The sequence below is a fragment of the Phoca vitulina genome, unplaced genomic scaffold, assembly GCF_004348235.1.
Source record: "Phoca vitulina isolate PV1807 unplaced genomic scaffold, GSC_HSeal_1.0 scaffold32, whole genome shotgun sequence".
Classification (NCBI taxonomy): domain Eukaryota; kingdom Metazoa; phylum Chordata; class Mammalia; order Carnivora; family Phocidae; genus Phoca; species Phoca vitulina.
In genome coordinates, this window is record NW_022589735.1 from 8,416,564 (window position 1) to 8,442,593 (window position 26,030).

At 35.7% G+C, this 26,030-nt stretch overlaps 1 protein-coding gene across 6 annotated transcripts in view; it reads left to right on the forward strand.

Annotated features, from left to right (window-relative positions):
• Positions 1–26,030, forward strand: part of RAPGEF6 (Rap guanine nucleotide exchange factor 6) — a 196,634-nt gene that overhangs the window by 37,787 nt on the left and 132,817 nt on the right. For 5 of the 6 annotated variants that reach the window (XM_032425417.1, XM_032425422.1, XM_032425416.1 and 2 more), the window contains exon 5: positions 15,796–15,865. The exons of the other annotated variant lie outside the window; for it this stretch is intronic. In XM_032425417.1, coding sequence (XP_032281308.1) covers positions 15,796–15,865 — 70 coding nt within the window. The remainder of the gene's footprint in view (positions 1–15,795; positions 15,866–26,030) is intronic. 6 annotated transcript variants of the gene reach the window in all.

The following is a 26,030-nucleotide window of genomic DNA, read 5'->3' on the forward strand; positions in this document are numbered from 1 at the left end:
CCCCCCCCCCCCCCCCCCCCCCCCCGCCGTCTATCTTCCCGAATATTACCTCGGGTTCACTTCTCTGCACATCCTACCTTCCAGAATGTGGTCGCTTTTCTGTTCAGAGAGGTGTTGCTATTCTTTTCTTCGATCTCTTGTTGAGTTCGTAGGTGTTCAGAATGGCTTGATCCCTTTCTAGCTGAATTCTTGGGACCGGTCTCCTACTCCTCCGCCATCTTGCTCCTCCCCTAGATGTAAAAATATTTATTCCCCTTATCGGGGCACCTGGGTGGCTCAGTTGGTTAAGCATCTCCCTTCAGCTCAGATCATGATCTCAGGATCCTGGGATTGAGCTCTGCATGGGGCTCCTTCCCCATCAGGGATTCTGCCTCTCCCTCTGCCCCTCCCCCCTTTTGTGCTTATGCCTTCTCAATCTCTCTCTCCCCCAAATAAATTTTAAAAATCTTTAGAAAATATTTATTCCTCTTATCATCAACAGACAGAAACCACACAGTAATTTGAACAAGGACTGTAAAGAATATTTTTTTTAAGAAATTAGGCATTGAGAAGGATAAAGGAGCTAAGGGAGAAAAGGGAAGGAAAGAACAAACCTGAAAGGGGGACTCTCTCCCCAAAACTGGATTTTAGAGCTTGTTGGAAATGTGTTAGCTGTAGCCCAGTAGATAGTGGAGAAATTCACTGGGTTGCCTTGCACCAGAGCTGGTACACAGTCACAGGGTCAAGGCTGACAGGGAGGGAACTGCTGAGCAGGACTGACAAGAGAACCTCCCCTCCCCCTGCTCGGGTGTGGTTAGGCCCTGAGGTTGGGGATTTGACAGACAGACAGACAGACACACACACACACACACACACACACACTCCCTTCCCCCCTTCCCCCAAAGACAATTTTTCTATTGCATTGTTCTTCTACTAGCACCCTCTACTGACAGAACTTTAAATTTTTGGCAGGTAGAAGGAGAACATTGACTTGAGTCTAGACCCTTTATTACAAAGTAGATTTGAAACTGAGAGTGAATAGGGGCGCCTGGGTGGCTCAGTTGGTTGAAGTGTCTGACTCTTGATTTCAGTTCAGGTCATAATCTCAGGGTTGTGAGATGGAGCCCCAAATAGGGCTCTGAGCTCAGAGGGGAGTCTGCCTGGGACTGTCTCTCTCCCTCTGCCCCTCCTACCACTTACATGTGCCTGGGCTCTCACTCTCTAAAATAAATAAATAAATCTTAAAATATATATATATATTTATTTATTTGCAATTGAAAGGCAGTCAGTAATTGGCACAGTCCACTTCCTTGGCTACTTAGCTTCCATATCAATGCTTCTAAACACGTTTGAACTTCCATCCAACAACAAAAGAATTCTGTTTATACCTTACAAGATAAAGCTGTCCTTCATACAAGTGAAGAATTTCTTACCCTCTCCCCAAAATAATGAGAGGTACAATCCTAATAGTCATTGCTGGCTATATGAATTACATACTTTATCACAGTGCTTCTGAATATTCTGCTAACTAAAGAGTACCTTGTAAAGTTTACTTCCAACAAATTATATATAAAATAAATATGGGGAAGAGAAGGACGAAGGAAATGGTTAACATTTACAGAAATATAGACCTATACAATAAACGAAGGAAAAATATGTAAAGCTCCTATATTCCTTGTTGCTATGATTGGTCACAAGGTGGTAGTTGGTACCTCTGGCTTCCTTCTTTCACTCCCCATTCACATACTTTTGCCCTAAGCCAGCCTTTCATCTGTCCTGAGTTCTCTGCTGATGATGTGAACAAAACTTTGATTTCTGAAGGGTCCTTAAATGTCCTGCCTGGTGGTGGTGGTGGTGGTGGCAGTTTTCCATTAACTTTGAATAGTAGACCTGGAAGTACAATGAGGAGTCTAAATGAATCTCCTAGGCTTCAGATGTAGTCCTCGTGGCCCCCATTTTGTGCAGCAACTCAATTTCCCCTTATGATTGGAATCAATCACTCAGGCCCTTAGAGTAAGTAACCTCTCTCCCTGCCTGTTGGTTCAGCGGCCAGGTGGAAGTATTTAATTCAGTGGAACAGTTGTGTTTCCTGGTAGAAGCAATCTTCCATTGGGCACTAAGTCTTAAAACCAGCAGAGCTCAGAGTTTTTTGGATGGGAATCAAAAATTCTGTGAACGACTTACTAGGTATATCAGTGAGAAGAGGCACTGTCCTCCACGACAGAAAAAATCCATTGTAAGTAATCTGCCTCCAGGTGACTGGTCCCCCCAAGGAATGGTGCCATATCAGAGTCTCAGCGTTGATCTCTGATGTTCGCAGGCTAGGTTCCCAACAGTAGCATTAGCAGTTGAGCCACTGCATATTCTGTCTCTGCCACCATGGCCACTTCATTCATGGGCCCATTGAACAAGCACTGGTGTAGCTGGAGGAAGAGTTTGATTCACCTCCATAGGGCATTTCATTTTGTTCCTGATGATTAAAAGCCTCCTTCACAGAGCATGCCCTTGAGGCACTCATATGAGACACAGGTATCTTCAAAGTCTGTGCCCATTCTGAAAGAAGTGCTTCCGCAAACCTCTTCCCAGATTTCTCATTAGCAGTCTTCCAATCCTGTTTGTTCCAGATCCCTGAGCATTCAACCACACCATTAGTAACTGTCCATGAATCTGTTTCAGTCAGTAATGCCGGCCATCTCTCAATCCAGACAAAATGGACATCTCAGTGTACTGTGAAGTTCTATTCCCTAGGAGGATTTTCCTTTACCACCTTCTTTCATGGTCACCCCTGAGTGACCTGTGTGGGCCATCCACTTTTGGATGGTACCAACATACTGTGCAGACTCACTGTTTGAAATAGGCTCAAGGTTTTTCTTCCTCAGTCAGCCGGTCATAAGGAACTGCCCAGGTGGGCATAGGCATGGATTGAGGTAGAGGAGGCACTCCAGTAGGAGTTGATGTTCAAGGAGTCTGATCTACCTATCTGCTCCTGGGAGCGCCTGGGTGGCTCAATTGGTTAAGCGACTGCCTTCGGCTCAGGTCATGATCCTGGGAGTCCCAGGATAGAGTCCCGCATCAGGCTCCCTGCTCAGCAGGGGGAGTCTGCTTCTCCCTCTGACCCTCCCCCCCTCATGCTCTCTGTGTCTCTCATTCTCTCTCTCAAATAAATAAATCTTTAAAAATAAATAAATAAATAAATACGTGTCTGCTCCTGGGTAAACTCAGCCTCTTACACAGATTGCTACTGCCCCTGCCCAACAGTTGTGGCTAACTATGCAGTTCATAATAGGAAGTTCAGGCGACATTGTCACCTGATGTTCTGTAGTTAGGCATTCAGCATCTCCGAAGGCCCAGTAGCAAGGCAGAACTAAATTTGTACCATTCAGAAGTATTGTCATCCATATGCACACCTAAACACTGTAGTTTGGTTTTGTTCACTTTTGAACTTGATGTGAGTGTAATCATACAATATTCTTTTGCGTGTAGCTTCTTTGGCCCACTGTTAATGAGATTCATCCATGTAATTAGAGTTACTTCTTTCTTTATTAGTATTACATTGTTTGTATAGTTGAGGGCTATTACAAGTAAAGCAGCTGTGAACATTCTTGTACATCAGATGGACATGGGCATGCATTTATGTAGCAGAGAATTGTTGGCTCTCCAGATGTGCCTGTATTCATATGAACAGTACTCATATATTGTTGATTGCAAGTTATACTCTAAAGTGGATGTACTATTTTACACACTCACCAGCATTGTATGAGAATTTGTTGTTCCATATCCTTACCAACATTTAGTATTGTCGGGGTTTTTATTTTGACTGCTGAATTTCAGTTACTCTGTTGAGTTTCTGTACCTCATAATTTTGATTTGCATATTACTGATTGCTGATGAGTGAGTGCATTTTTATTTGAATAACCTTTTTATTTCCAAGTGTATCTTCAGATCTGGTGCCCATTTTTTAATGCATTGTCTCTTTGTTAATGAGACGTAGAAATTCTCTATGTATTCTGAATAAGAATCTGGTTATTTTTGTTGCAAATACTTTTTCCCTGTGTCTTGTATTGTTCATTCTCTTAGTAGTGCCTTTGGATTAATGAAAGTTCTTAATTCTAATGTAGATCAGTCTTTTTCTTTTTGTCTTCTTTGTTTAAGAAATATTTCTGTACCTGAAGTCATGAAGATATTTTCCTTTGTTATTTTCTAGAACTTTCCTTGTGTTCCTTTCACATTTAGGTCTGTATTCTACTTAGACTGGATTTTTGAGTATGATAATATTGCACAGTTTTTCATATGGATTCCTATATATCCTTTTCCCATTCTCATTCAATGCCACATTTTTTTAATAAACAAATATCCACATATGTGTGCCTTTTTCTGGGCTCCTGAACCGTTACATTAGATTTTGTTTGTCCCTGCTTGAATGTCACAGTGTTGTAATTACAGTAGCTTTATAGTGTGTCTTGAAGTTTAATAGAGAAACTGTTAATGAGAAACTGCTAAACTGCTTTCCACAGCATTGTACCATTTTAAACTCCCACCAGCGGTGTCTAAGAGTTCTGTTTCTCTCCTACACAGTCACCAACACGTGATTGTCAGTCTTTTAGTTTAGCTATTCTAGTCACTGTGAAATAGTTTGCATTTTAATTTTCTTGCTTAATGATATTTAGCACTTTTTCTTGTGTTATTGGTTGCTGCTTCCTCTGTATTCTTTTGTGAAGTATCTGTATAAAGTTTTTTTGTCTGCTTTAAAGTTGTCTTAATTTTTTTGTAGGAATCTTTAATACATTCATGATATAAGGTGACAGATTTTGCATACATTTTATCTCATTTTTGGCTTGCATTTTAGTTTTCTTAATTGTTTTTTATTAGCACCACGCTCTAGCCAACCGGGCTAACTGGTCACCCTAATTGTTGTTTAAACGGCTTTATTAAGGTGTAATTGATGTAGACTAGATTGCACTTATTTAAAATATACAGTTTGATAAACTTTGGTGTATGTATACACATGTAAAACCACCACTCTAGTATAGGTAATGAGCATATCCATCACCCCCCAAAAATTGCTCATGCCCCTTTGTAAACTTAGTATTTCATCCTTCCTATTCCCTCCCATGGTCCCCAGGGATTTTTTTTTTTTGTCTTGTCACTATAGATTACATTTTCTAGAATTTTATATAAGGCGAAACATAAAATATATATTCTTTTCTTGGCTGGCTTCTCACGCTCATTAAAATTACTTTGGGGCTTATCCATGTTGTAATATGTATCTATATTTCTTTCCTTTTTTCTAAGTCACCATGCTGTACATTAGATCACCAGAACTTATTCTTGTTGCATCTGAAAATTGGTTCCCTTTGATTTTCATTGCTGTAATTCCCTCTCCCCTGAGTACCTGGCAACCACCATTTTAGTTTCTATGAAATCGAGTTTTAAAAAAAAAATTGGGGAACTCTACATGTGATACTGTATAGTATTTCTCTTTCTGTTTATAGTTTACTTCATTCAACAGAATGGCCTCACTGTTCGTTCATGTTCATCCATGAAATGAGAGGATTTCTTTCTCTACCACATTTTCTTGATCCATTCATCTTTCATATATTTCATTGCTTTTTATTGCACTATTCTTTTGTATGGATATACCACTCTTTGTTTGCAGTTCAACTATTCATAGACATTTGGGTAATTTCCTGTTTTTGATTATTTTGACTTGTGATGCTATCGACATTTGTATACCAGTCTTTATATGGACATATGGTTTCTTATCTTTTGAGTACATGGGAAGAGAATGGAAGAGAATGGATTATATTATAGTCTTCATGTGGACACATATTTTCATTTATATACATATATAAGTATATATGTATATTTATTTTGGAAAAGCTAGGTTGTGTGGTAGAGGGATATTTAACCTTTTAAGAAAGTGCCATACTCTTTTCCACAGTTGTCATTTTACATTCCCACCAGCAGTATATGAGAGAGCTAGTTGTTCCACAACACCTCCTCACAAACACTTGGTACGGTCAATCTTTTTTTTTTTTTTTTTAAAGATTTTATTTATTTATTTGTCAGAGAGACAGAACACAAGCAGGGGGAGAGGCAGGCAGAGGGAGAAGCAGGCTCCCCTCCGAGCAAGGAGCCCGATGTGGGACTCGATCCCAGGACCCTGGGATCATGACCTGAGCCGAAGGCAGCCGCTTAACCGACTGAGCCACCCAGGCGTCCCCGGTCAATCTTTTTTTTAGAGAGAGAGAGAGAAAGAGAGCATGCACAAGCGTGAGATGGGGATGGGGAGGGGCAGAGGCAGAGGGAGAGAGAGAGAATCTCAGGCAGACACCCTGCTGAGTGAGGAGCTGGTCTCCAGGGTTCCATCACCTGACTGTGAGATCATGATCTAAGCCAGAATCAAGAGTCAGTGCATATTTTACCTGTGCATATTCAATTGTTCTAGCACCATTTGTTGATAAAACTATCCTTTCTCTGAATTACCTTTGTATCTTTGTTGAAATTTTATTGACTATGTGGGTCTATTTCCCAACTGTTTAATTTGTTTCATTGATTTAATTTTTTTCATTGATTTATTTTTCTGTGTTGTACCATTGCCATATTATCCTGATGACTCTGGCTTTATAATATGTTACAGAATGTCTGAGTCCTCCCAGCTTTGTCAAATTGTTTGGGTTATTATAGGTTCTTTACAGTTTCAGATGAATTTTAATTAAAAAAAAAAGCAAAGCCTGGGATTTTGATTGGAAATGCACTGAATCTGTAGACAATTTTGGGTAGTAGTGACATCTTAACAGTTGAGTCTTTTAGACCGTGAACAAGTGCATCACTGTATTTGTTTAGGTCAACAATGTTGTGTAGTTTTCTCTCAGTGGCCTTCCATAGTCTTCAGTGTTGAGGTGTTGCATGTGTTGATTTTATATCTTGTAACCATACTAAATTCACATGTTTGTTCTAATAGCTGGCTTAGAGAATCTGTAGGATTTTCTGTCTATTGTCTGCTGATTTGTGAGTTGACTATTGTTTTTTTTCCCCTAATTTAAACGCCCCCCCCCCCCCCCGCCCAAGCATTTCCTGCCTTACTACCCTGGGAAGAAACTACAGTACAATGTTGAGATGTACAGAGAGCAGACGAGCTTTATTGTTCTGTCTAGAAGGGGAATTGGGGATGGGAAGGTAGAAGCATTCACTTTTTAACCAAATATATTCATAGGTGTAAATTTTTTGCAGATGCTGTTTATCTAGTTGTCAGTTTGTAATCTATACTTTATTGCACCCTCATCATCAGGCAACCACTGTTCTGCTTTCTGGTATATAGATAACATTTACCACTATACCATATACCACAATCTGTTGTATAGTTCTTGGTATTTAAAATATTTCACTTAGCATAATGTTTTGGAGATGCCTTCATATTGCCATGTATATCAATAATCCATTTTGTAAAATTGGTCATTAGTATCCCATTGTATGCATATATCACAGTGTGTTTATACATTTTACTGTTGAAAGAAATTAAGGTTGTTTCCAATTTTTTGTGGTAACAAATAAAGCACCTATGATCATTTCTGTACAAGTCTCTGTATGGACTTGTGTTTTTCTTCAGTAAATACCTTGAGTTCAGTGGCTGAGCTGTATGGTAGTCGTGTTTAACTTCTCAAAAGAACTGCCAGATGTTATGTCGAGTTTTCATTTATATTGCTACGACCAGTTTATAGAATTCACATTGTTCATTATCCTCGTCAGTGCTTGAGATGGTTAGTCTTTAATTTTAGTTATTCTGGTGTGTATGAAATGGATCTAATTGTGGTATAATTTGCATTTCTGTGATAACTGATACTATCAGCTTTTTTGCCTGTAGTTATTAACCATTCACAGATCTTCTCTTGTGAAAAGTTGTTTCAGTTCTTAAGAGATTGTCTCTTTTTTGAGTTATAGGAGTTATTTATATATGATGTATAAAAATTCATTACAAGATAGATCTGTTGCAAATACTTTTCCTGGACTGATTCTTGCCTTTTCATTTTTCAGTGGTGACTTCTTTAATTGTTACAAAGTCCCAAGGATGACTTTTTTTCCCCTTTTATTTGTAGTACTTATGTGTGCCAACAAATCTTCTATTCCAAGTTTGTAAAGATTTTCTTCTGTTTCTTAGTTTTCTTCAAATAGCTTTATTGAAGTATAATTTGCATACCATAAAATTCATCCATCTTAAGTTCACAGTTGAATAATTTATAGTAAATGTATACATTGGTGCATCACAGTTACAGATGACTTCCATTGCCTGAAAAAGTTGCCTCATGCTCTTTTGCAGTTAACGTGATCTGCTTTCTGTCACTGTCTACTTTTTGCAGTTATTTAAAAGTAGTCTTTGGGTTTTTGGCCTCTGTCAGAATAATGTTTTTGAGATTCATCCATGTTTGAGCATATACCAGTTGTAGCACACCCATTTTAAAAAAATTATTAAATTGTACTTCATTCTAGAAAGATACCACATTTTGTCTAGCCATTTATCAGAAGATGAAAATTTTGAAAAATAAGAGATTTTTTTATTCTAGTTTGGGAGTTTTTACAAATAATAGTGTTACCAAGATTCATTTGCAAGTCTTTATATGGGCCGTGTGTTTACATTTGTTTTTAGATATCCAAAAATAGTGGGATTGTTCTGTTGTATGAAAAGCATATATTTAACTTTTGAAAAGGACGAAATTGTTTAAAAGGTGACTGTACTGTTTTACATTCTGACCAGCAACATTTAATGGATCGAGTTTCTCTGTATCTTCTCTATCACTTGTTGTTGACAGTCTTTGATTGTTACTGTTTCAATGTGTATTTAACAGCATCTCAGTGTTATTTTAATTTGCATTTCAGTAGTCCCTGGTGCCTTTGCAGATCTTTACATGTGCTTGTTAGGCATTGCTATACCTTCTCTGTTGAATTGTCTGTTAGTGCTTTTCTCTTTTCATTTGTATTGTTTGTCATACTCTCAAGTTAAGAATTTGCAGTTGACTCTTGAACAGCTGATTGAAACATCCATGTGCATGTTGTAGTGTGGACGTAAGTTTTCAGCTCCTTTGGGAGGAGGAATCTGATTACTAGGTCATATGATAAGAGTATTTTTAGTTTTGTAAGAAATTGCCAAACTCTACCAAAGCGTCTGTGTCATTTCATGTTCCTAGACCAATGAATGAGAGTTCCCATTGCTCCACAACCATATCAAGCATTTGGTGTTGTCTGTGTACTGGTGTTAGCTATTGCTATAGGGTGTAGTGGTAGCTCATTGTTATTTTAATTTGCATTTCCCTGATGACTTCTGATGTGGAGCTTTTCATGGGCTTGCTTGCCATCTGTATATCTTCTTTGGTGGGCTGTCTGTTAAGGTCTTTGACCCATTTTTAAATTTTCTTGTTGAGTTTTAAGAATTCTTTGTATTTTGGGTAACAGGCCTTTTTCAGATGGACCTTTTGGAAATATCTTTCTTTATCTGTGGCTTGTCTTCTCATTCTCTTGACTTTGTCTTTTGTATAACAGTTTTCATTGGTAATGAAGTTCAGCTTGTTTCTTTCATGTATCATGCCTTTGATTTTGGAGCTAAAAGGTCACTGACATTCCTAGAATCATTTAGATTTTTCCTGTGTTTTCTAGGAGTTGTATGGTTTTATGTTTTACATTTAGATCGGTGATCCATTTTGAGTTAATTTTCTTGATGAGGTGGTGTAAGATCTGTGTCTAGATTCATTTTTTGACACGTAGATGTCCATTATTCCAGCACCATTTGTGGAAGAGACTGTCTTTGCTCCACTATGTTGCTTTTGCTCCTTTGTCAAAATCAGTTGAGCATATTCATGGGATCTGATTTGGGGCTCTGTTCTATTTTATTGATACCTTTGTTTATTCTTTAACCAATACCACAGTGTCCTGTTCCCTGAACCTGTATGGTACGTTTTAAAGTCATCTAGTGTCATTCTTCTTTTTTATTTTTTTAAGATTTATTTATTTGAAAATGAGCAGGAGGGGGAGAAAGAGCACAAGTTGGGGGAGGGGCAGAGATAGAGGGAGAAGCAGACTCTTCGTTGGGTAGGGAGCCGGATGTGGGCCTCCATCCCAGGACCCTGAGATCATGACCTGAGCCAAGGGCAGACATTTATTAACTGAACCACCCAGGTGTCCCTAGTGTCAGTCTTCTGACTTAGTTCTTCTCCTTCAATGTTGTGTTAGCTATTCTAAGTCTTTTGCCTGTCCATGTAAACTTTAGAATTGGTTTTTCAATAATTGCATAACTTCCAGAGATTTTGATTGGAAGTGCATTGAATCTATAATTCAACTTGGGGAGAAATGACATCTTGACAACAATGAGTTTTTCTGTCCATGAACTTGGAATCTCTCTTCATTTGTCTAGCTCTTCAATATCTTTGATCAGAGTTTTATAATTTTCATCATACTGACCTTGTACATTATTCTGGTAGATTTTTACCATAGAATTTTCTATTTATTTGGATGCTAACGGAAATGGCATTGTGTTTTTTTTTTTTAATTTCAAATTCCGTTTGTTCATTTATAGTATATAGGAAAGTAATTGATATTTGTATATTAAACTTGTATACTGCAACCTTGCTATAATAGCTTATACCAGAAGTATTTTTGGGTTCCCTCCCCCCTAGATTTTGTACTTAGATAAACATGTCATCCGTGAACAGGATAATTTTATCTTTGCCTTACCAACCTTAGACCTTTGTTTCCTTTTCTGACTGTATTAGTTAGGTCCTCCAGTATAATGTTGAAAAGCAGTGGTTGAGAAGGGGACATCCTTGCTTAGGTTCTCATCTTAGTAGATATTAGCTATTCGTTTTTGTAAATAGTCATAATCAAGTTGAGGAGGTTACCCTGTACTCCTAGTATACTGAGTTTTTATCATGAATGGGTTTTGGTTTTTGTCAAATGCTTTTTCTGCATCTGTTGGTATGATTGTGTTATTTTTTTTTTTTAACCTCTTAATATGATTGATTACATTAATTGATTTTTTTTGAATGTTGAACTATCCTTGTATACCTGAGTTAAATCCTACTTGGTCATGGTGTATAATTCTTATACATCCCAGCCCTATCAGAGTCTGGTTCTGATACTTGGTCTATCTCTTCCATCTGTGTCTTTTGTCTTTTAGTATGCCTTGTCACTTTTACTTGATAGCCAGACATGATGTACTGTGGTAAAAGAAACTGCTGTAAATAGTCCTTTAGTAATATTCTGATAAAGTATGGGAGGAGGGAAAGCATTTTGTAGTCCTGTGATTAGATCTTATTTTTTTGGTGAGCCGTTACCTCTGAAGTATGAACTTTACATGTATTCCTCAGTTTCTCCCCCGTTCCCCCACCTTTTAGGTGGGACAGGATTGCTAGAGTGGGTGGGAGTGGGATATTTCCCTTTCTTCTTATGGAAGGCTAGAGCCAACTTGAGTCTCTTAGACTCTCATGGGCAGACCTTGTGAAGAAGAACAGAATGCTGTGGGATGTTTCAAAATGGTTCCTTTTCTCCCTTCCCCTGCCAGAAGTACAAGGGGCTTTTTTTATTCTCTGTGAGAACCTGGTAGAGATCAATGAAGTAAAACTCAAAGTATGGGGACCCTTTCATGGATTGTGTCTCTCTGAAGTTTTTAACTCTCAGAGTTGTCCACACTGAGCTTCCAGCAGTTCCTCAATTACAGCTCAATTTTCCTTACCATGGCACTAGATCCTGCAGCGATTGCTACTCAAAGTTGTGTTTTTCTGGACTTGTCTGTCATTACATTCAATTTGGGGGCAGCAGTTTGTTCTTGTTACCTTACTTCTCGTACATATCAAGAAAGGTTGGTGATGTATTGGTTTGTTCACTTTTTTACTTGTTACTAAGACAGATGGCGTTTTCCAAGATGCTTACATGCCAGAACAGAAACTGGAAGTCTGGAAATACTTTGAATCTGTAGATTATTTGAGGGAGACTTGAAGTCTTAACAACATAGCATCATCAAAGATGTAAATATATGTAAAAACAGTCCATATTTGTAGATTGGATGATGCTGTGTTGGATGCTATGCTATGTTGTAATTCTGCATTTTTTAGTGTATTAGTCCATTAGTCCAACTATTCCCAAATATTTTTCTTTTTGATCCTACTCTGGATAGCATTGCATGCTTAATTTCATGTTTATTTTTTTCATTGCTAGTGTATAGAAACACAGTTGATTTTACATATTGATGTTATGTCCCGTGGCCGTGGTACACTCTAAGTTTTCTAGGAAAGTTTATGGGTCCTTAGAGTTTGCCACATATAGGATGGGTCATCTCTGGTAAAGACATTTTACTTCTTCGTACCCATTCTCTGTGCCTTTAATTTTCTTTTTCTTGTGTTATTATACTGCTATAATCTCTAGTACATTGTTGGTTCGAAGTGGTGAGAGTGGACAGCCTTGCCTTGTATTGTTGCATATTGTGTGCATGTTGTAATCCTTAGGTGAACTATTAAGAATTTAATAGGATTTAAAGAACATTTAAAAATCATCACAGAAATTAAAACAGTAGACTAAAACTGCTCATCAGAGATGATGGCAGTAGTGTAGGAGCAGAGGGACAGAAAGGATGGGGCATTTACAAAGTAAGTAGGAAAATCAAACCATGTCAGTAATTTCATTACATATTATGGTCTAGGCACTCTAGTTAAAAGATGCTTTATCAGATTCTGTGACAATCCAAGATCCAATTATATGTTGTCTTTAGGCAGTACTTAAGGTTCAAAGCACAAATACATTTAAAGTAAAAGGATAGAAATAGATATAGTAGGCAAGTTGTATTCATAAGAGAACTGGAGTGGTCATATCAACATCAATCAAAATCAACTATAAAACCCAATATGTGACTAGAGACTAAGAGCAAATTCTCATAGTTGTAAAACGATGAATGTATTAGGAACATAAAACAGTTTGTACTGATAGAGCCCTAAAATACTAGAAGTAAAAACTGACAATTGAAAAGATCAGTAGAAATTGAACTCTTACAGCTGGAGATTTCAAAACTCTATCATCAGTAGAACCACTCGATTGAAAAATTAGTAAAGACAGATAGTTTGAGAAGTACTATTACCACTTTGATACTTTTTTTTTTTCAGGCTTATAGATCATTTTCCAGGATAGAGCATATTCTAGACTATAAACATCTTAGTAAATTTAAAAAGGTTGAAATTACTCAGGGTTTATTCTCTGAGTATATTGGAATTAAATTATAAATGAATTCCAGGAAGAAATATGAGAATTTAAACAAAACATTTGTAAATGACCCATAGATCAAGGAAAAGTTGACAGCAGAAATTAGAAAATGTTTTGAAATGAATGAAAGTGAACACATAACAAATACGGAGATTCCCCTAAAGGGGGAATTTAGAGGGAAATTTACAACACTAAATTTATAGTAACTTAATGAGAAAGGAAGAATGGTCTCAATTCAGTCACCTTAAGTTTTCATCTTAATAAGAATAGCAAAGTAAATTTGAAACAGACGTAAAGTTTGAGTGGAAATCAATGAAATAAAAACCAGAAAAACAATAGAAAATAATCAATGAAAGGAAAAGTTGGTTCTTTGAAAAGGTCAATAAAACTGATAAACTTTGGGATAGACTGATCATTTAAAAAAGAGAAAGCACATATTACCAAAATCAGGTATGAAAGAAGAGATATTAATATCCTACAGAAGTTAAAAGTATTTAAAAATTTTATAAGCTACTTTATAACAGGGCAAATCTTACAAAGACATACATTACCATAAATAGGCTGAAAAAGAAACTTGGAATATATTTATGAAAAAGTAAAGAAATTAAATTGATAATTACATTTATTCCCACAAAGAAAAGGCTGGGCCCAAATGGCTTTACTGCCAAGTGTTTTCAGGTATTTAGGGAAGCATTGTTATTTATCCTGTACAAACTCTTCTGGAAATGGGGAAAGAAGGAGCACTTAAAACCTATTTTATGAGTCCAGTATTAATCTAACACTAACACAGACAAAAACAACACAAGAAAAGCAAACTACACATTGTTATCTTTCATGAGCATACATGCAGCAGTCATTAACAAAATAACAGCAAACCAAATCCAGGTATATATTAATAAAGTATTAGAAACTGAGTAAGTTGGGGTTATCTTGAGAATGCAAGAAGGCTTAGCATTCATAAATCAACTAATACAGTATGCTGTATTAGTAAAATAATGGACAAAAACCATATTCTTTCAGTAAAAAAAGAAAAAAAATTGAAAAAATCTAAAACCTGTTCACGATAAAGCTTTTGAACATACTAGACATAGAGAAGGCAATTTGCTAATTCTGATCTAGGGCATGTAGCTAAATGGCCTAGAGATTTCCTCTTGGTGGTAAAATGGGATACTATAGGCGTCATCTTAAGTTCTTTATTTTCTCTCTTAGGAATCATACGTGTTGAAACTGTGTTGTTTTATATATTTTGTATGAGTTTTCTCATTTTTTTAGGTAGGAGAATAAATCTGGTCCCTGTTACTGTATCTTCAATGAAAGAAACTTCCACAAATTTACTTCTAATTTTTTATGCATTAGATGCTATTACAGTTTGGGGGAAAAAATAGTTATAGTGCTTAAGAAAAAACAAAAGTGATTTTTTTTATGTTCAGGAGTGATTTATTACATTTAGACATTAAGATTTTGTTACAAGACTGACATGCTGCCTACTGCACTAAGGAGGTACCTTAGGATTTTGTTATGAACTAATATTTGTGTATAACATTATACTTTGTGAAGAATTGACGTTTTTAGAAAATTGAGCCTTTTCATAAAAGTACATGATAGGTCTCTTCATTCAGTCACTCTAGTCTATAAAATTATATAGTGTTTTATAAATGACCTATATTTCCTCATTATGTTTACTTTTTAGTAGTTTATATTTTGGTTGATTAGTGGAGTTTCTTTTTAATTTGGTTAGTTTGTAGTTATATTTTAGATATTTTATAATTGGCCATGGTACTTAATTTTCATTGATGTAATATTTTAGATTGCTTTTTACAATTTAAGTGTGGTCTCCATATGTTAACATTTTGTGTCTTAAATAATTAGCAAGTATTTTATTAGCAAGTATTTTATCCTATCCCTCCATCCTTTTAAAACATTCAGTTTCTCTTTTAAAATGAAAATGTTATGTTTTTCCTATATGAATGCTTCCTTTTTTGATTGCTGAGAAGTCTTTCTCCCAGGTGAAGAATACAGAAATATATTTTCTTTTAGAACTAACCCAGTTACAGTTTTTTGAAAGAGGTAGCCAGGGATTCCCCAGCAGTATTTCTGAAAAATAAATCACATGTGTATCTTAGTATATTTATTTATATATTTAAATGTGGATATATTTTTAAAGTTCTTTTTATCTTTTGTTGATTACTGCTCCCAAAATATTATAATAATTTATTTTCAGAAAATATTCCATAGTTAGGGCTTCATTCTTTCTTAGGTGTTTTTATGTTAATTCAACATTATACCAAATTCAAGATTTGAGACTAGGCGAGTATCCTAAACTATAAAAGTTTTAGAGAAGAGTTAAAGGCAGATATTTTAAAAGATTTTTCACACAAAATATGTTGAGATCAGTTATATCAGGGTAAATATGAAGAAAGATATTTTGGTTTGTTTTTAAGAAAATCTTGTATAAGTGATAGGATTGTAATTTTTTGGTTAACATTTAGGGTTTTGGGCGGGGTTGTTTTTTATTTTTTCCTATATTGATATATTTTATCTATAATTTTTGCTAAAGAAATTGTTCTTTTGTTTTTATAGTTTTGGTAAGCAGTTTGGAGGAAAAAGAGGATGTGATTGTCTTGTATTAGAGCCTTCAGAAATGATTGTGGTAAGAACTTTAAAGAATGCTGAATTGTTTTTTTGATATGCTTCAGTTTCAACTTTAAATGTAGTAGGATTTTAAACACTCAAGGAGGTTCCATTACTGTGACTTTTAAAATATTGAGTAACATCAGACCTATACACCAAATTTGATAAGTTTTTATCTACTTTAAATTTTTTCTGATCCTTGAGAGGATTTAAAAAGTGATATAATTCTGTATATCATGTTCCAAATTTGGTGATTTCTTTTACTACTTCTACCAGAAATTTTTAATGAAGGCCTTATTAGAGGCACCCTGACTTTTCAAGTGTTTTCTCTTTTCCTATTCAATTTAGTTAATAATCTTTGAACATCCATATTCTGTGTGCTGAACTTGAGGGAAAGAGAGAAAAAGAGACACATAGTTATATCCAAGTACAAAATGGTTTAGATCTTAATATTTTTACTTTAAGAGTGTAATTAAGGAATAATTCTTGTTACTAAGAAATCTAGGTAGTTGATGTAACATTAGAAAACCTCACTTTATTCTGGTTTTTTTAGCATTAAAAGAACCAAGAACATGGGGCGCCTGGGTGGCTCAGTTGGTTAAGCGACTGCCTTCGGCTCAGGTCATGATCCTGGAGTCCCGGGATCGAGTCCCGCATCGGGCTCGCTGCTTGGCAGGGAGTCTGCTTCTCGCTCTGACCCTCCTCCCTCTCATGCTCTCTGTCTCTCATTCTCTCTCTCTCAAATAAATAAATAAAATCTTTAAAAAAAAAAAAAGAAAAAAAAAGAACCAAGAACACAACTTTGTTTTACCTTGTTCTGAGATGACCTTACTAGAAAAATTGCTTATATTGAATGGACTCATTGTCCTGCTAGCGTCTCATGTAGATGATCATGTCATCTGATTTGATTTTAAATTATTAAGAAGTGAGGTTACATTCTTAATTATGCATTTTAATGTCAGGGCTCAAAGCTTCACATCTTCACATAGTTTGTTTTCTCTTCTCCAAACTGGATCATCTACATTATCATGCACTCAGTGTCCTAAATTTCATGTAAGCAGAAGAATTTTTTGCTCCTAAAAGGCAAAAATTATGTCTTACTCACTTTGTGTCTTCCATTGTATTGCAGAGTGCTGCCTGCATAGTAAGTATTCAGTGAATGTTAATTAAATTGAAGTTTGTTCAAGGCTTGGACTGTGTATTATGTTTTTTTTCTTTAAGTGTTGCTATACATAGCATATCCAAATAAGTCCTCAGAACTCTCTCTTCTAAATAAATGTATTGAGGGGCATTGCAAGAAAACTGCCTCAGGCAGTACTAGTTTTCTCATTTATTTGTCAGTTGATGTATTTTGTATTTTTTGTACTTTATCAGGAAAGAATAGTGCTTTTTACTGCAGTATTCTCATATACATTGTTTTTTTGTTGTTTAATTTTATTGTGCTAAAATACACAACATAAAATTTACTTAATCTTAACCATTTTTAAGTGTTCAGTGTAAAGTTATTATTTAAGTAGAAATTAATCACTCATAAATTATTAATTTTCCCCTTAATTTAAAGGGAAAGCTGCTTTTCTGCCCAGACCAGTCTCTAAGGAGACCTGCTTGCTTTTAGTGGGGGACAGTGTTTAAAGCCAAGATAAGGCTGCCCGTTGTTTTCATTGCTCTAGGTGCCTTTTTGCTTAGAGGGCCTCTCAGTGAACAGAGCTAGAAAATACATATGTGAGTGTATGTATACCCACACACTTACATATACACGTCTATATTTATTTTTCTGTATCTGTGTTTAAAACCCAGAATTTATTCTGGCCTTTCTTCTTCGCTGCTTTCTTTCTCTAACAGAAAACGTGATTTCCATTATCATCAGTGTATTTACTTATCCAGAGTAGTTGAAGAATTCCTTGCCTGTAACACTGTAGAAAGTGCTGCTAGCTAGAGGATTAACATGCACAAATACACATATTTTAAGTATATATAACTCGTTTTAAGTATATATAACTCGTTAAGTATATGGTAATTCATTATAATTTAACTCTATATCAAAGTATAAAATGTTTCAGTCACCCACCCTAAAAGTAAGGAAATACTCAGAGAAACATTAGGAACCTGGCAAAAGGACAGAAGAACCAGATTAAAGGGACTCTTGTTGGCTAAATCTGGGACAATTTGAGAATCCACATAAAAATTCATAGTAATTAATGGTACCCTTATATATAAGAATTTATAATATGAATCATATGAATGAATGAATGAGGAAGAAGGAAAAATTCTTCCTGATAATTGAATGCAAACTAATAAATATAGAAGAAATGATCTTAGAAAATCATTAATGAAGGCTAAAACTTGTGGGCCACTGTTTGAGAAAACAGTATTTACATAATCTCAACATATCTCCCCACAAATCATTTATGAAGAGAAAAATTCACAAATTTTTATTGGGATAATATGGAGGATACCACTATAATGAAAATCATTGCTACCACCATCAATATGGGCACAAACTGATAAACTACTACTTCTAATAGAATGAGGACAAAATATGACCTTTGTGATAATTCCTGTGAGAAATGCATACCTGAATCTAGTCATTAGAAAATACCAGACAAAACAAATTGAAAACATTTTACCAATTGACTAGCCTGTACTCTAAATATTCCAGTATCAAAAAACACAGAAAAAGACCAAGAATTGTTCCAGATTAAAGGCAAAAAGAGAGACATAACTAAACACAATACTTGATCTTGTATTAAATCCTGGAATTGGAAGGGCATTGTGGCTATAAATGATGCTTTGGGCATAGTTGATGTAATTTGAATATGGACTTGTGGATTAGATAATACTGAATTCCCTGGTTTTAAGAACTCTACTGAGGTTATATGAAACAAAGTCTTTGTTATTAGGAAATACATGTTGACACATTTTAGGGTCAATTTATGCTCCGATGTTTCAGAAAAAATTTGCTTATGTGTATATAAAAGCTTTGAAAATCACCAAAAAATCACATCAAGTTTTTTATGGTTTGTTTTTTTTTTTTTTTCTTAAGTGAGGTCTGTGTCCAATGTGGGGCTTGAACTCATGACCTTGAGATGAAGAGTTGCACATCAAGTATTTATTGATTGACTGTTGGCTGGTAATTTTTGAATTCCAAAACCGCATTTCCTTGGTGAGCAGCATAGTAAAAAAAATGCTTTATAAGTTATAGGAGAAAATTATTCGCAATAGCTTTAAGATTTTTATTTTTGAGATTTCTGAAGGATTTTATTGTCAAAATGCCATGTGATTTTTTTTCTTTTTTTTAGCTTTTCAACATTATTACATCTTTTTTTTTTTTTTTAATAGGCCGCATGTCCAACGTGGGGCTTGAACGCATAACCCTGAGATCAGTGGTCGCATGCTGTACTGACTGAGCCAGCCAAGCACCCTGATACTACATCTTTTGACATATAAAAATGTGTTGATATTTTGTATCAGTATAAATCTTTGGTACCTCAGTATTTTTTAGCTGAAATTATTTAGAATTCATGAAAGAACTTAATCTGAGTGCATGAAGTTCTTTCAAATGGTTTTACTATGTATGTATGTGTACAAATTTTAATAACGCCACTAGTGATTGGGAATGCCTGTTACTGAGCATCTTTCTGATCACCTGATACGTTAGTCATCTTAATCTGACATGTTAAAAGGAAATTTCCTTGTTTTGTGCATATTTTCATATGCCTTATAGGGGATTTGTTTTTCTTAATATTCATATGTCTTGTCCATTTTTCTAGTTGGATTTTTTTTTTGTAATTATTTATTTTAGCACAGTGGGGGAGGGGCAGAACAGGAGGGAAAGAGAGAGAGGGAGAACCCTAAGCAGACTACCTGCTGAGTGCTGAGCCCAACGCAGGGCTCTCTCCCAGTATCCTGAGATCATGACAGGCCAAATCAAAAGTCAGACTCTCCAGGTACAATGGATTATTTTTTTTTCTTAAGAGCTTTTTGTTAATAAATGAGCCCTTTTGCTTATAGGAGACTGTAAATAAATCATTTTTTCACTTCAGCTAAAATAAATTTTGCATTAAGTTTTTTTTTTATCTATAGAGTTTTCCTCTTAAAAGTTTCTGGCTAGTGTTCATACTTATTATTAGAAAGACCTTCCCCATGATGATATTACTGAACTTTTAACCTTTATTGCTTTATAGAATTTTTTTTTTTAAAGATTTGTTTTAGAGAGAGAGTGTGCTTGCGAATAAGCACTACTGGGAGGAGGAATAGAGGGAGAGGGAGAATGTCAAGCAGACTCCCCACTGAACGCAGAGCCAGATACAGGGCTCGATCTCAGGACCCTGAGATCATTACCTGAGCTGAAATCACAAGTCGGACACTTAAATGACTGAGCCACCAACAAACCCTGCCTTATAGAATTTGTTAGTTCCTTACTTTAACTTTTAGATCTCAACTCTTCTGGGTAGCTGAAGACAGTGGTAACCACTTAACTACCTGTCTCCCAACATTTCCTTCAAAAGCAGTACAGAGCTACAAGAAGAGTAAAAGAAATCTATACATAAACTATGTTCATGGCATAAGTTGAAGGCAGAGAAAACCAAATTTTGAAAATAATTCTAAGTAAGGGGAGAAAACCCACCAATTCTCAGTATATTATCTCTCACACTCTTGTCTTTTCCCAACCCTCAGCAAGGCTTTGTAGTGAGCAAAATGCAACCAAGCAGATTTGCAGAAAACACACAAGATGGAAGCTACCAAGTGGACCTAGGGTTAACCTGCACTGCCACTCCACACTAACTTCAAAATTGTGGGTGTGTATGTATGATAAAGCAGAACACAAACTATAGGGAAGTCATTTAAAATGGAATGATTTACATGATTTACATCATCTTCTAAATGTGTATCTTCAGGGTTAAGACAAAAGGTAAAAAGAAGATAAACTCCCTCTGGTATTTAAGTGTTGAAGAAAAGCATGTTGGGAAGTTTTCGGTTCCTGCAAGACAAGGTGAACAGAAAATCAGTCTTTTTTTTTTTTTTTAATTTTTTTATTGTTATGTTAATCCCCATACATTACATCATTAGTTTTAGATATAGTGTTCCATGATAAGAAAATCAGTCTTATAATGCTCCCTCCACTCCCAGCAAGACAAAAAGAAAAAATACCCTAAATATCTGGCCCTCAGAGTATTTGTTAATTTCCTTTTAAACTAGGAATCTTGTAAAATATCCCAATACCGTAAAAAAGATAAAAAGGGAGGATTAATAAAAGTATATATAGTTGTTACCAAAAAAGAAGAGCTTCGTTATATACCGAGGAAAATTCATCTCCATCCCAGGAAAAAAAAAAAAAAAAAATTCAGATGAAAACTGACCATACTTAGATACAAACATATTCAATCAAGCATTTGAGGACATTTTTTAAAAATGTAAAATCAGAAATTCAAAAACCAAGAAATGAAAACGGGAAGAAAAGTGGAATAAAAAGAGTACAAACTCGGGTGCCTGGGTGGCTCAGTTGGTTAAGTGACTGCTTTCGGCTCAGGTCATGATCCTGGAGTCCCAGGATCGAGTCCCGCATCGGGCTCCTTGCTCAGCAGGGAGTCTGCTTCTCCCTCTGACCCTCCCCTCTCTCATGTGCTCTCTCTCTCTCATTCTCTCTCTCAAATAAATAAAAATCTTTAGAAAAAAAAAAAAAAAAAAAAGAGTACAAACTCAGTAAAGAAATGGAAGGCATAGGAAAAAAAAATACTGATAATATATCTATAAAATAAATAAATTACAGGATGCCCCAGGGAGAATACACTCAAATGAAAGTTTAATAAGGTGCATCGAACAAATCAAAAGTACAATGAGATAGCACCTTAACACCTATCAAAATGGCTAAAATCAAAAGACAAGAAATAAGGGAGGGTTAGTGAGGATGTGGAGAAAAAGGAATCCTCATACACTGTTGGTGGGAACGTAAATTGGTACAACCATTGTGAAGAACAGCATGGAGGTTCCTCAAAAAATTTAAAAAAAGAAATACCATATGATACAGTAACTCCACAACTGGGTATTTACCCAAAGAAAACAAAAACACTAATATGAAAAGATACATGTCCTCTTATGTTTATTGCAGCACTATTTACAATAACCAAGATTTGGAAGCAACCTAAGTGTTCATCGATAGATAAATGGATAAGGAAGATACAGTATATATTCAGTGGAATATTAATCAGCCATAAAAAAGGATGAGATCTTGAGGGTATTATGCTAAAGAAATAAGACTGGAAAAGGCAAATACCATATTGATTTCACTCATGTGGAATCTGAAAAAAAGAATGAACAAAAAGCAGAATCAGACCTATAAATAGAAGAAAGTGATGGTCAGAGGGGAAGGGAGTGGAGGTTGGGCAAAAATGGGTGAATGGGAGTGGGAGATAAAGACTTCTGGTTATGGAATGAATAAATTACAGGAATGAAAGGTACAGCATAAGGAATATAGTCAGTGATACTGTAATATATGTTAACAGATGGTAGCTGCATTTGAGCATAGCATAATATGTAAACTTGTCAAATGACTGTGTTGTATACCTGAAACTAATATAACTTTGTGTGTCAACTACACTTTAATTAAAGGAAATAAGAATTGAAGAAAGGTAGGGGAAAAGCAAGTAAATGAAAATGACAAAAAGAATGAAGTAGAAAGTGTCAGAGATACTATGTACTTGAAAGTTACTAAGAGAGCAGATTTTCAAGTTTCTTACCACAGAAATGAAATGGTAAATATGTGATGTGATGGAGGTGTTAGCTAAGGCAGTGGTGATCCTCATTTTGCAATATATAAATGTATCAAAACAACACATTGTATACCTTGAATTTACACAATCTTATATGTGAATTCTATCTCGAAGCTGGAATAAAACAAATGGCAGAGAAAAATAGTGGAAATTGAAGATAGGCAATGAAAGGATAACATTCATAATTAAGAGTCTCAGGAGAGGAAAATCCATGGAAAGCAACTATGTTTAAAGCAATATTTAATGAAAATTGTTTAGAAATTGAAAAAAGATTCAAATCTACACACACTTATTAAAGGGTCTACTGGGTATTGGGGAAATGAGCCCAGGATGATCATTTCTAAGACATTTCCTAATAAAATTATTTGATTTCAAAGATAAAAATCCTTTATGTCTACAGGCAGAAACACGACATAACTTCCAAAGGCAAACGAATTGCACTGATTCAGACATACAAAAAATCCACTGGGGGGTGCCTGGGTGGCTCAGTTTGGTTAAGCATCTGACTTGTGAATTCAGCTCAGGTAATGAGCTCATGGGGCGTGAGACTGAGCCCCGCATAGGGCTCCGTGCTCAGAAGGGAATCTGCTTAAGATTTTCTCCCTCTACCCCTTCCCCCACTCTGACGTGTTCTCTCTTTCTCTCTCTAAAATAAGTGGTTCTTTTTTTAAAAAAAGAAATATTAAAAATCCAGGGACAACCAAAACAAGGCTCAAGTAGAGCAGCCTTTAAAAAAGAGAGAGAAAGTGCGTGCCTGGGTGGCTCAGTTGGTTAAGCGACTGCCTTCAGGTTGGGTCATGATCCCGAAGTCCCGGAATCAAGTCCCTCATTAGGCTCCCTGCTTAGCAGGGAGTCTGCTTCTCCCTCTGACCCTACCCCCTCTTGTGCTCTCTCTCTCTCTCTCTCTCACTCTCTCTCTCAAATAAATAAAATCTTTAAAAAAGAGAGAAAGTATGAACTAAGGATTTTAGGTCAGCCATATTGTCTTTATCAAGGTTATGGAAAAACGGTTCTCAGCATAAAAGAACTTAGGGAATTATGCACCCATGAGCTGTTTTTAAGGAATCTGCTAGAGGATATTTTATTCAACTGAGAAATAACCAGAAAAACCTCCAAAAGAAACAATGATCTTTAAAATACATAAATGTATTAGTAAGACTAAAAGGTAGAGATGTGAGGGAAAGACTACTATATGTTGTGACAGAATAGCTGTAATAAAAGGAAGAAAAGGAAAAGGGAGAGTGAAATAGGAAAAAGAATAAGCTTATTGATGGTTGTTTGTTGCATAAAGAATAGGTGAGAGTGTTAAAATAACAATAAAAACTCCTCAACTGGGTAATTATAAAGTTTGGGATTTGATAACTATATAATCTAATAGTTCACTGTTTCATGGATATTGGCAGAAGACATAAGACTTGTGGGTCAGAAACAACTTTTTTTTTTTACTTGTGGTATAGTGAGTAGCATATCATTAGCATATTTCTGTAGATTTCCTCTTCCTAGATCTCATGGAGGCAGTACTGGGTGGCCTACGGTGATGCTACACACATAGTAGGTTTGCACTGCAACTAAGAATCCCTGAGTTTGGGGAATATACTGCTTTTATAGTGAACAAGCCTGCTCGTTTTTCAGCAGGAAACTACCTCATCCTTCAGGATTGCTCACTACAAGCACAACTCTGAGAAATGGCCCAGTTAATGAGTGGTTAGGACTGTGCATTCTTGGCAAATGCAACAAATTGTGTAGAAGCACAACAGGCCCCGGGAAGACTATGTATCACCACAGATAGTAAAAGAGAGGTAAGAAAACAAGTGAACTGTAACAAGTATTGGCAAGGGCATAGACAAAGCCCTCATGTGTAGCTGGTAGAAAAATGAAGAGGTGCAGCTTCTCTGGAAAACAATTTGATAGTTCATGAAATAGTTAAAAATGGAATTACCATATGATCCATCAGTTCCATTCCCACATGTATACCCAAAAGAATTGAAAACATGTGTCCACATAAAATCTTGTGTGCTAATGTTCCTAACATTCATCATAGGTGAAAAGTAGAAACAAACCAGATGTCCTTTAACCTGATAAACAGATAAACAAGATGCTTTATGTTCACGTGATGGCATATTATGCTGCAACAAAAAGGAATCAAGTATTGATACATGCTGTAATATAGATAGATGAATCTTGAAAACATTGTTCTAAGAAATCGACACACAAAACCACATATTATATGATTGTATTTACATGAAATATCCAGAATGGGGAGATTCATAGTGACAAAAAGTCGATGCCAGTGGGCATAGGGTTTCTTTTTCGAATGATAAAAATGTTCTAGAACTAGATAATGGTTGCACAACTTTGTGAATATATTAAAAACCAATGAATTGTATACTTAAAAGGAGGATTTTATGGTATGTGAATTATATCTCAGGAAAAAAATGTGTGAGGAAGAAAAGAATACAGAGACAAACCTTTTTAAAAGGTTTAAGTTCAAAAGTAACCAGTAGAACAAAAATACAGGTTTTCCTAAGTAACAAAAACAATTTTTTATTGAAGCAAAGAATATACATTTCATAGAGAAGTGCAGTAAGGTACATTTAATTATAAAATGTTATAAAACTGTAACCTGCAATATTGGTCATACCAGTAAATGTGAATGGCTTCATCTACCCATTATAAGGAAAAGATTTTCAGTTTGGTTCACAAAAGAAGACCCAGCTATATACTGCTTATTTTTTAAAATATTTTTTTAAAGATTTTATTCATTTATATTAGAGTGTGCACATGAGCGGGGGTGGGGTCAGAGGGAGAGAGAATCTCCAGCAGACTCCACGCTGAGCACAGAGCCTGAAGTGGGGCTCGACCTCACGATCCTGAGATAATGACATGAGCCAAAATCAAGAGTTGGACCCTTAACCAACTGAACCACCCAGGTGCCCCTTTTTGCTATTTAGAGAGACAATCCTGTGATTCAAATGTTTCAGGAAGGCTAAAAATAAAGCAGTAGATAATGGCATACTAGACCAATGAAAATGAAAGGGGACAGGTATGGTAATCTTAATACCAAAAGTAGAGTTCAAGCTCATGAACTGTGACATAGAAGGATGATTTTTTTTTAGTGCTAAAACCTACAATTTATGGTGGAGATAGAACACATGAGTATCTTCGCAGCATATTACACAGAAACCTTCTGTATGAAACAGACACTCCAGAGGATTCAATGAGACCTAGAAATATACTACTAGAGAATTTAATCCTCTATTCTTAGTGTAGAACAGATGAAGTAGAAGAAAAAATGGTATAGAAGACCTGGACAACATAAACAGTAAGGTGAGTCTTAGGGAGGTAAGTCGAATTCTACAACATGTTGATAAACTGTATCAGGTGCCTGTGCCACATCAGCTTATTTACCAAAAA